The following is an 11,768-nucleotide window of genomic DNA, read 5'->3' as shown; positions in this document are numbered from 1 at the left end:
CAGACCTCCAAGGTGCTAATGAGCAATGAATGGCTCCAGACTGGGCAGAGAAAGAGGATGGCGAGTGGCCCAGAGGACTGGGAATGAGACCCCGAGGGGGCTGTGTTAATAGAGCCCAATAACCCACACACCAGCTATTTGACAATCTTGTCGGAAGCCTTTAACCGCTTTAAAGGAGGTATTCACCCTGAACACTCCAAAGGCCACTTCTAAATCTCTAAAAACAATGCTTAGGTCTTTAGCTCTCATTCAGCCGCCTGCTGTGCCCTGTCAAGCGGAGTTAGCAAAGCCCCAGGGCGGCACAGGATTTCCAAAGCTTATTCCCTGAACAGTAGAGGCGACGTTTGGCTTTACCGTGTATTTCACAGCTCTCCTCCTTTCTCCCCCCACCATCCCCACCATCACTCAGCATACAATCACCCACACGTTCATCTAAGTTTTTCTTAGAACAAAAGGCACGTGGATGCTTCAAGGAAAGGTACTGAAATGCCCCAGTTTTAGAGCTCATATCTAGCACTTCAAGTCATCATTGTCCCATAAAGAAAAGCCGTTGTTGTCCCATATGCTCCCCCCCAATCCCGTGTGTGCCTGGATGCACGCTCTCATTTCTGTTGTCACTCAAAGTCAGTGGGCTACAACAGAGAAGGGCCCACGGAGCCATGACGAGCCTCCCCTCTCCAGAAGAGAGGCAACATGGTCCATCAGACGAGGACACTGCAGACCTCAGGGACTCAGTGGGGGCACTGAGTAGCAGTATCAGCAAGGGCCTGGCAGGTGTTTGCCAGGAAGCATTTTGCAAGTTTCTTTCAGAAATGTGTTTATCAAAGGCTGTGGTTAAGAAGAAGGCACTCAGCCGGCCTTGGCATCGCCTCCTTGGGAAGTGCTGAGAAGGAACCCCAGAGGGGTTCTGGCTGGCACTACAGTCCCTTCCCTGCAGAAACCTGGGTGCAGGCCATTTCACCCCTTGAAGGGCACCTCTGTGGGTGGAACAGAGATGGCAGGGCAGCACATTACAGAAGCAGCAGCAGCCAGTGCCAGTGGGAGAGCAGCCAGGACAGAAAGGCTTCCTTGGTTTGGAAACAAGCAGAGGGCATGAGGAAGAAAGGAGTGCTGAATCAGGACCAGGAGTGGGGTTCTTCTCAGTGCCCCCCCCCCGCCCACTGAAAACAGCACAGTGACGTGCAGGCCATTTCACCCCTTGAAGGGCACCTCTGTGGGTGGAACAGAGATGGCAGGGCAGCACATTACAGAAGCAGCAGCAGCCAGTGCCAGTGGGAGAGCAGCCAGGACAGAAAGGCTTCCTTGGTTTGGAAACAAGCAGAGGGCATGAGGAAGAAAGGAGTGCTGAATCAGGACCAGGAGTGGGGTTCTTCTCAGTGCCCCCCCCCCAGCCTACTGAACACAGCACAGTGACTTCTGAGAATGAAGAAGCAGAGGGCACTCAGCAGCCAGGAAAGCTGGCTCCTTGGTGGCCACTTCTCATGGTGTCCAGGGGAGAAGCGTGGAGGCTTATGTGGAGCCTTAATCTGTAAGGAGCCATCTTTGCAGGCAGGCTGACCGACACAGAAATAGTTGCACTCCCGTGCCTGGCACTCACTGAGAGCTGAGGTCTCTCACGTTCAAGGCCAGCTACTCTAAACACGCATCGTAATGAGGGTGGGCATAAGGGGTGTAAAGGCTTTAACCAGAGTATCTGCCCGTTTAGGGAAAGCTCTGCCTTCCATTTAAAAAGAAAAGCATTGGCTTACTTGAAGAACTCCCAGGTTACTGAGTAATCACCACATTAAGACTGAGAATGAAGGGGACCTATAGAAGCAGGGGAAATAGACATTCTCTCTGCTCAGTAAGTGAATTCTGAGTATAACCCAGCACTTGCCTCAGGCTCTAAAATGCGGTTCGAATTCCTGAGAAAGCCCAGGAAAGGATAAAGTGCGAAAATGCTTCCACAAAGAACAACACAGGCTTCCCAGCCCTCTTTGTCCTACATGCAACTGAGAAAACTGAAAGCAAGTTTGCAGTCTCTGTCGCTGGTCACCATTTCCTGTACTAGCCTGTCATACAAAGTGGGAGAGGCACCACACATCAGCAGCTATTCTGGGTTAACATTGCCACTGCTCCCCCCCCCTTTTAAAAAAGGAGGACTTTTTTCTTTCTCCATAGATCACAGCTTATTACATCCAAGACAGAGTCTCCTGGTCTATTTATGGAAATGAATGCTTAGAAGGAGAATCTGTTTTTTGTTGTTGTTTGTTTTGTTTTGTCTGTTTTTTTCCTATTTGGAGGTTTCACACACTTTGTAATATAAGCCGTAGGGCAAGGGTACTTCTGCAGGGGCCCGCTGGTGACCATGTTGCACTGGTAGAGCCCTGCTCTGTGACTCACCTGGGAAGGTTCCAGGCTCGAATCTGGAAATCTCCCCGAGCGTGTCAAACACATGCGTGCCCACCTGGGCTGGGTGAAGCTGAGGGTGGATGACAGCAGCAGGACCCTGTTGGGAGGTGTTGTTTTCCCACCCCCACCCTACCACTGTCTCTCACTCCTGGAATAAATGAATGGACCTTAAACATTAATTAGTTCATTAACTAACACAATTTAAAGCTGTACAAATGGCCCTTAGCCCTCAGATTTGTGAAGTGGGTAAAACTTACCTGATGAGCCACCTGGACTCCAGTTGTGCACACGGTGCCTGCGGCAGACTCCCCAGAGGCCGTCTGGGCTGCAGGGGTCTGTCCCTGCCTGAAGTAGTCCTCTGAGTCCCTGCGCCAGGCCACAGGCCCTGGTAGCATCAGCAGCACGCGGCTTGCTTTACCTGTGGCGCCGCTCCTCTGAGCAGAGTCCCTAAGTACTTTCTTGTGGGAAACGAAAAGCCAAATGAGCGTGTATGTGGAAAGGGAGCCATGGAAAACAGCCTCTAGAAGCGTATGTCACTGACAGTATTTTTATGTTCCTGCTTATATGACTTCTAAGTCGCCTGAGGGCTGTAAGTGACAACTTTGGAAGTACTTAATAGAACTCTACAAATGATAGGCAATAGCATCCTTTTTATTTTTTATTTTTTTACTTTATTTTTCCAGAGAGGCTTTTGCTATAGGGCGCGTGCGCTTGCCATAAAGACAGAGACAGAGAGACAGAAAGCAAGAAATCACCCCCGAGGAAGGATGGCCATGCCGCAATCCCTTCTCCTCCATTCTCTTCTCAGGATCTTGGGCATGCTCAGACGCGCCTGGTGTGAGTTTAAGTCACTGGGTCCGGGACTCGAACTGCAGTTGACTACATGAGAGTTCAGTGACATAGCCATTACGTTAACTGCTGGTCCCACATCCTCTCTACTTTTTAAGAGAACAGTTATAAAGCACAGTCTCTTCCGGTATTTTTTAGCTTCACGAAGCTGTGAAAGAGGCAGGGCACATGGTTACATGTCCATGTCGAAGGTGAGGAAGGAAAGGCTCAGAGAGGTTGAGCCATTCAAGGTCACACAGCTGACCAGAGCTGACTCTGGACTCCAGGGTCGGGCAGCAGGGCTAGTCGTCAGCCTCCAGTCAGATGTTACTGGACATCATACAAGGCTTCCCTTCTCCCTACACCGAGGCCTTAGCGCACCTCTCTTCCCTACGACCATCAGCAATAGCCAATGAACCATATAAATTCAAACTTCAGAAATGCTAAGTCTCATAAACAATTTTAAAGGTATTAAAATGCAAAAGAGGAGTAAACAAAATTTCTTGCCACAGGGAACCAGCTAATGTAAAGTGACAAAATAATGGGAGTTTGAATATAGACTCAAAAGTGGCCATAAAATGAATTCAGAGTTATATTTAATATGTATACCGTACACTTGCTTTGCCAAGGGTGACTCGTAGTGAATGCTCATTTATAAAACTAAGTCATAAAGGCAACAACAAAATAGTGGAATGAGCACACAGTGAGAGAGTGAGAGCGAGTGTGAGCGGTTGAGTGACATGGCATTGGTCACAGCTTGGGCACCACAGAAAGCCAATTCCCAGGTCCAGGGCGCCACGGAGGTCCCAGAATAGTCCATGCCATTCACCCGCACAGCCTTGGCATATGCCCAGGAACTCCAGGCAGCAGTCCTTCCTAGGGACTTCCAAGAATGGGGGGGGGGGCACTCTCCGCTGACCTGTAGGGTCAGCCGAGGACAGCGGATTCACTGGAGTTGATAAAGAATAGCAAAGAGCAACTCCTCCTGCCCCAACTGGTCAGAAGGCCAGGTCTATCTCCTCCCAAGGACCGCCCCACACGCCCCCTGCAGACCTGGCCCTTGCCTTGTCGCTCAGTTCTTGGGCATTGTGAGGACAGGGAAGCAACTCCCAAGGAGTCCACGTCCTGTTTTAGGACAAAGCCAAGGCGGCATTGGGGGCGTCCAGCTGCGCCGCTCACTATTCCCTGCCCGGTGCCTCCTCCTCCCTGCTGCCCCAAGTCCTAGCCTGCGGCTCTTCCCGTCAGTCCTGGCCCTGGCGCTTATTAGCGTTCCTTCCGCAGCTCGGATTGTGGCTGTTCTCTTCAAGGGCACTGACCTAGAGGCACAAATGCAGATGCAGCGGCGCCAGACCGCGGGAAAGCAGCCTCGGGCAGCTCAGCACCCTCCTCCCCCGGGCGTCAGGCCGCCCGCCCAGAGCCGTGTTCCTTATTCTAGGACCGAAGCAGGTCCCCGCCTGTCCTCGGTGGAACGGGCACGGCTAGCTAGCAGGAGGGAAATAAACCAAACTCCTCTCTCTCTCTCTCCTCTCTCTCACACACATAGACTCCCGCTTGTGCACACACACACACACACACACACACACACACACACCCTCCACAGACCAGGACGAACACTTTGCAGAAAATGCCCCCTCGGCCTCTCCCGAGTCCCTGCTCCGTAGCTACTTCCGCTGTCACCAGAGCGGCTTCCGAAGTCCCTGTGCTTAACCGCCTCCCCCAGCGCACTGGAGAGACAGCAATTGGGATAACTTTTCAAACCCTGTTTCCTGAACACTCGTTCATCAATATTTGGGAGAGAGATAGAGAGAGGCGTTCTGTACTTTCACCATCTTCACTTCTCCTCGCCCCAACCCCGCTCCCAGGCTGGGAAGAAACTAAACCACCACGCCAGCGTTGCTTGCCAGGCAGGGAAACAAGGTACGGTCGCTTCTAGCAGCCAGCCACCTAAAGGAGCCGGAGCGAGAGCGACCCAGCCGAACGTCTACGGGGACCAAACGCTGTCCTGGCACTAGGGACCCGGCTCTTGCAGGGAGCTCCACGCGCACGCCAGAGGGTCCCTGACGCCTTCCGAGAAAGGACTTGAACCCGAGCCGGGCAAAGATCAAACGCAAGAGCGACTCACCTTTAGGTTGTGTGTGGGGTTGACCACGCAGACAAGTTGCCCAGCGGCGGAGAAAACCCGTTTAGCCTTGTAGTGCTGAAACCGGAGGTGAATGAGATCTAACACAGCCCCAAAGCACTGGGTAAAGAAAAGCATCACAACTTTTGGGGGGTTCTTGGCACAGAAAGGCAGCAGCGGAGGAAGCTGTAAGTCCTTGGGCTCTGAAGGAGCGCAGCCTCTGAGACGCCCCGCTCCAGTCCGGCTTAGCGTGCCTTCATATTCATCATCAAAATAAGACGGTTAGAATCTTGCAGCAGTGAGGCGGCCAATCAAAAGGACAGAAATGTTATCCTTGAGGTGCAGAGACAGCCAATAACAAATGCCTCCCCTACCGAAACTCCCTGATGAATTGAGCCTGGCGGAGAATGTATTATTGAACATTACCATAGATCAGCACATTGCATTTATCTTGTGATTACACCCAGCCATACATAATGCTGGGGAGATAGGCTGACAAAATTGATTGCTTAATGTGTCTCCATTTATTAATTGACTTAATTTAACACGAGTGCCTTTCTTAATGCCTGGGCAAAAAAAAAAAAAAAGTAAAGCGTTTAAACCGCTAAATAGTAAAACGCCTTGCTCCAAAGTAGGCAGATGGATAAGGCAGATCGTGGCTCGATTCACCAGAGCTGCTTGGGAGAAAATCAAATATTACCAGACTCCGATTCCAGATAAGGATTTGGCAGCAGTCGAAATGTGTATCTTTCAATCTCGCGCTCTGACTCTCTGCAATTTGGATTACAGCCGCTTGATACATTTTACTCTCCACTCTTTATCAGAGAAGAGAACCCTTGATAAATGCGTTTGGATTTGAGAGAGAAGATGCATATTTCCCCCAAAATACTGTAATAACTGAAGTATGAAAGTATTAAAGCCTAAAAAGGCAGTGTGCTTCTAAAAATAATGAAATCCCTGATGCATGAATGCACACGTAGAAAAACCTACACAGAGTGGAAAGTGGCTTGTAAATCAGCAAAATAATTACAGATGCAGAGAACCTTTGCTTGTCATTCATTTGCATATTGGTGGGCAGCAAATTGCTAATTAGCCACTAGATTGTTGGAAGCATTAAAATAGATGAAGAACACACATACCACGTCGTTTACTTGTTTCACGGAATGTGTGCAGCACTTGAACAGGCAGAGGGCATTCCAGTCCTCAGACTGCAAACCGCTCCTCCCCCAACCCCGACCCAGCTGGTGGGGGATGCTAAGACCACCCACTGGTTCTGCAAGAAAGGCTTCTTAGCAGTTACTGGGAGGGTTTTAGGGTTTCTGGGGAGGAGCTCCAATCTTTGATCTTTCCGACTGAAGCAGGACAGTAGACGTATTGTGTTTTCCCTCTTATTTGGCTGTCCCTCTGTTGAGAAGTCAGCCCAGATCCAGTGTCACACTTGTCCAGTCTCTTGTCATCACTCCTCTCTGCATGCCTCTCACTAGCTCTGGCTGCAGCGCTGGGTTTGTAACGCATGTGAAGCAAGAACACACCTAGGAAACCTAAGGCTGAGGCCTGGACAGGCCATTACACTAACAACAGGTTAAAATTCAGAAAAGAAAAACAGCCCCAGTTGTTTCTTTTAACTTGAATTTAAAAACCAGACTAATGTTCTAAGGGACAAGCTGAACACCAACTCGAATGGAAACTTTTTGCTTTCTAAAGTAATTCCACTGGCACTAAACTAGAAGATGACTATGTCTGAACTGATTAGAACCTCACCCATGGGATGTCTTTTATAGGTTGTGCATCCTCGAATTCTTTCCTACCTACTGTGGTTTGTAAATGAGGATGGCTGGTTCAGAATAGCAGTGTCTTCTTTCTGAAGTTTGCATTGGCCCGAATAAGCTTTGGCTAGGTCATCAGGAAGACATTTAGTGTTCTTTTATTGCCATATTTACTAAAATAAATAACTGAAAGCATATACTCCCATGAAATTTTTTATGTAACTTATTAGAGGGTATGTGTGCTCTCCAGAAAGAGAGAGAGAGAGAGAGAGAGCATCCCCATGGATCATGGTCACACTGCAATCTCTTGTTCATTTTTATTTCCTTTTGAGATTTTGGGCATGAATGCACATGCTCCTGGCTTGTTTCTTTTTTTTAAAAAAATTTTATTATCATCATAATCTTCTTTATATTACGTTGGATTACATATAACTTTACAGTGTATTACATTGCTTTTTCAAAAGGGAATGCCATGCATGTCAGTCAGTACAGAGACATTAATCTCCCTGCTTCAACATTCGATATCTTTTCTATGTTTTCCCCAATCATTATTCCTGGCTTGTTTCTTAAGCTATTGGGGGTTGGGATTTGAACTGTGCAGTCAGCCATGTGGGATCTCACCATCTTAACCATCACACCACCAGCTGGCTTCCCATGAAATTCTTTCTTTTTTTTTTTTTTTAAATGAGGTTTTTGCCTTAGGGCATGTGTGCTCACCAGAAAGATAGAGAAAGACAGAGAGACAGAAAATGAGAAATCACCCCCCCACCCCCAAGGGGGGATGGCCACACTGAAATCCCTTCTCCTCATTCTTCTCCTGGGGTCATGGGTATTTTCACACACGTGCCCAGCACGATTTAAAAACCACTGAGTCTGGGACTCGAACTACAGTCAGCCATGTGGGAGACCATCCGTGAAACCACTATGCCATCTGCTGGCCCCTCCCCATGGATTTCTTAAAGACACAATTAAGAAAGGTTCAGACTTCCTCTTTGTATATCCAGTTCTTTGTTTTGACTTTCTGTTTTGTTTTCTTCTTCTTCTTTTTTTTTACGTTCAATTTTTGTTTGTTTGTTGTTGCTCTCATCTTCATAGAAGTGATTTCCAAAGGGAAGGGGTGAGAATTTTTACCGTTTTAGGTTCTTTTTTCAGAAAGATTTTCTTTTCTTTTCTTTTCTTTTCCTCCCTCCCTCCCTTCCTTCCTTCCTTCCTTCCTTCCTTCCTTCCTTTCTTTTGGAGAGGTTTTTGCTATAGGGTGCGTGCGCTCACCAGAAAGACAGAGATAGAGAGACAGAAAGCGAGAAATCACCCCCCCCAGGGGGGATGGCCATGCCACAATCCCTTCTCCTCCATTCTCCTCTCGGGATCTTGGGCATGCACACACATGCACCTGGCATGAGTTTAAGCCACTGGGTCCAGGACTCGAACCACGGTCGACTACGACTGTGGGAATCCAGTGACAAAGCCATTACACTAACTGCTGGTCCCTTCTTTTCTTTTTTTAAAGAAAATGATTGTAAACAAAGCGAAGGCTATCAAATGGGACAAAGTTCTATTACTTTTGTTGATAATCTCAGGTTCATGCTTGAGAAGTAGAAGTCAATGTTCCTTTTATTTTATTTTCATTTTAAAATTAAAGACATATTTTTTTAGAATTTTAGCTCATAGTTTCAGGTTCACATAGAAAGGAAGTTACAGAGAGTCCCCATATACCCTGTTTCACTCATGCAGAGGGCCTCCTGTCAACATCCCACGCCAGAGTGGAACACTTCGTACAGGTAGTGGGCCTATGCCGGCCCATGGTTGTCACTGAGTCCGTAGCTTATGTTAGGGTTCACTTGTAGTATTATACATTCTATGGGTTTGGACAAACGAGTTAATGATGCATCTCCACCATCACACTATCAAATACAGTATTGTCACTGCCTTGATAATTCATCGTGCCCCACCTACTCACACCTACCCACTTCCCTCCCTTTGGCAACCACTGATCTTTCTCCATAGTTTTGCTTTTTTCAGAATGTCATTTCGTTGGAATAATACAGTATGTAGCCTTTTCAGATTGGTTTCTTTCACTTAGTGATATGCACTCAAATTTTCACCCTGTCTGTTCACGACATTTCTTTTTAGCACTGAATAATATTCCATTGTCAAGATGCACAGTTTATTTACCCATTTACTTCCCGAAGGATATCTTGTTTGTTTTCAAATTTGGTCAGTTATGAATAAAGCTGCTATAAACATTCGTGTGACAGTTTTTGTGTGGATGTAGATTCTCATTCCCTTTGGGTAGATACCATGGAGCACAATTGCTGAATCATATGGCAAGAGTATATTTAAATTTGTGAAAAAAACGCCGAACTGTCTTTCAAAAGGACTACCATTTTGCATTCCTCCAACTAAGAATGAGAGTTTCTGTTGCCCCACATTTCTTCCAACCCTTGCCATCAGTGGTGTGAATTTTGGCCATTCTAATAGGTGTGTAGTGGTATCTCATTGTTTTAATTCATCATTTTCTGACCACATATGATATCAGATGATCTTTTCATATGTTTATATTCCATGTGTATATCTTCTTCGATAAGGTATATATTCAGGTCTTTTGTTTGTTTTTAAGCTGTTTTTTTTTTTTTCTTTATTGTTGGGTTTTAAGAGTTTTTTGGTATGTTTTGGACAATAGTCCTTTATGAGATGTGTGTTTTGGAAATGTTTTCTCCAGCCTATAGCTCATTCTCTCATTTCTTTACATTGTCTTTTGTAGAGTAGAAGTTTCAAATTTTAAAGAAGTTCAGTTTATCAATTCCTTCTTTTATGTACCATGGTTTAGTGTTGTAGCTACAACTTTATGACCATACACAAGGTCATCTAATTTTTGTTTTTAACTTTTATGGATTAACTTTGTATTCAGCAGTCATGCTATAATCACTTACTAGTTCCAGGAGTTTCTTTGCTGATTCTCTTGAATTTTCTATATAGAAATCATATCATCTACAAATAAAGATAGTTTTATTTCTTCTTCGTCAGTGTGTGTACTTTTTTTTCTTATCTTATTACATTAGCTAGAACTTTGAGTCCAATGCTGGAAAAAGAAAAGTAGTAGCAGGGGACATCTTTGCCTCCCTCTGATCTTAGCAGGAAAGCATCTAGTTTCTCATCATAAGTATGATACTAATTTTTTGTAGGTGTTATCTATCAAGTGAAAGAAATCCCCCTGTATTCCAAGACAGAGAGTTTTTATTATAAACGAGTGTTGAGTTTGTCAAATGTTTATTCTGCATTTATTGATATTATGATATGATTTTTCTTCTTTAGTTTATCTATGTGATTATTACATTAATTAATTTTCAAATATTAGACCAGTCTTGCGTACTTGGAGTGAATTGTACTATCGTATTGCTTTTCCTCCTTTGTGTAACCTCAGCCAGATTTCTTAACTCCAATGAGGCTCAATCCCATACCTTTAAAATGGGAATAATAGAAATTCATTATTCTCTCAAGGTCACTGTGAAAACGAAGATGATATGTTTGGAAGTATGAGCACAAAGCAGCCTCTCAACACTTGCTCCTATTGATTATCTTTGGCAGAAAATGGATTATTTGGTGGCTTGATTTTTCTTACTATTTCATGAAATATTTCCCTCTGCTAACACCCACTGTATCACACATACAAGGTCAGGCAAACAGAGGCCACAGTAAGAGCAGACTTGGCTCCTGGCTCTGCTCTTAACAGTATAGGTATCCAGGGTATCACCTAAGGGCCAGTCCAGAGGGTTACCAAGTGCCGATCCGCCTCAGCTATGGCACAAATCTGCTGCTACAGATTCTTCCCACTGACTTCAGACTTAATACCTTTCCCTCTCCACCCCAAACTGGTTTCTCCTATTGTATTTCCAGAACATGAAGCACACTCTTCTCAGAGTCATTCTGCAAAATAGTCATCCACTGTGCAATGTTTGGAGCTCACTCTAATAACAGACATTCATGCTTAACATTCCAAAATGAGGTGGCACAGAAGAGCCTTTGAGTGGAAATTGAGAGCTACCTTTTAACATGAAAGTGGCCCCTCTACAATATATACTCCAATCCTGCATGCTACACCATGATGGCTCCCACTTCCCTTTCTTCTCCTCGGCCACCAGATGTACATTACATCTATATGAGAAAGGGTCTAGGATTAGTGATCAGACAAGTCTGGATGCAAACCTTCCATTGTTACTCAATGTTACTTTGGGAAAATTACTTCATCTCCATGATGCTTCATTTTCGTTGCCTATAAAAGAAACTAATAACATTAAAAGGTAGTTTAAAGATGAAACAATGTTATATAGGTCAAATGACCAGCCCCAGACCTGGTTTTTACAATAACGTAACAACGAGAAGCTATTATCATTGTCATCATTATCATCTTTCTTTTTTTTTGGGGGGGGGGAGCAGGTAGATTATGCCATAGGGTGCTTGTGAGGCAGAGAAAGTAAGAGAGAAGGAAAATGAGAAATCGCCCCCCCTCAAACTCTTCTCCTCTATTCTCATCTCAGGATTTCAGGCATACGTGGACCAGCACCCAGAATGATCCTCAAGCCACTGGGTCCAGGACTTGAATCTTGTGGGAATCAAGGGCCTTAATCACCACACAGTCTGCCAACTCCCAAAATAAAAAAAATATA

General features: G+C 45.7%; 1 protein-coding gene across 1 annotated transcript in view; it reads right to left on the bottom strand.

Moving 5' to 3' along the window:
* The window catches only part of SIAH3 (siah E3 ubiquitin protein ligase family member 3), a 68,474-nt gene extending 62,876 nt beyond the window's left edge, over window positions 1-5,598 (bottom strand). Inside the window, exon 1 of the mRNA XM_006163447.1 lies at window positions 5,342-5,598. Coding sequence (XP_006163509.1) covers window positions 5,342-5,476 — 135 coding nt within the window. The 5' untranslated portion in view covers window positions 5,477-5,598. The remainder of the gene's footprint in view (window positions 1-5,341) is intronic.
* Window positions 5,599-11,768: the final 6,170 nt, after the last annotated feature.

Source organism: Tupaia chinensis, unplaced genomic scaffold (assembly GCF_000334495.1).
Source record: "Tupaia chinensis unplaced genomic scaffold, TupChi_1.0 Scaffold142211_1, whole genome shotgun sequence".
In the NCBI taxonomy this organism is placed as follows: Eukaryota; Metazoa; Chordata; class Mammalia; order Scandentia; family Tupaiidae; genus Tupaia; species Tupaia belangeri.
Note: the sequence above shows the minus strand (reverse complement) of the source record. Positions and strands in the feature narration are given on the sequence as shown.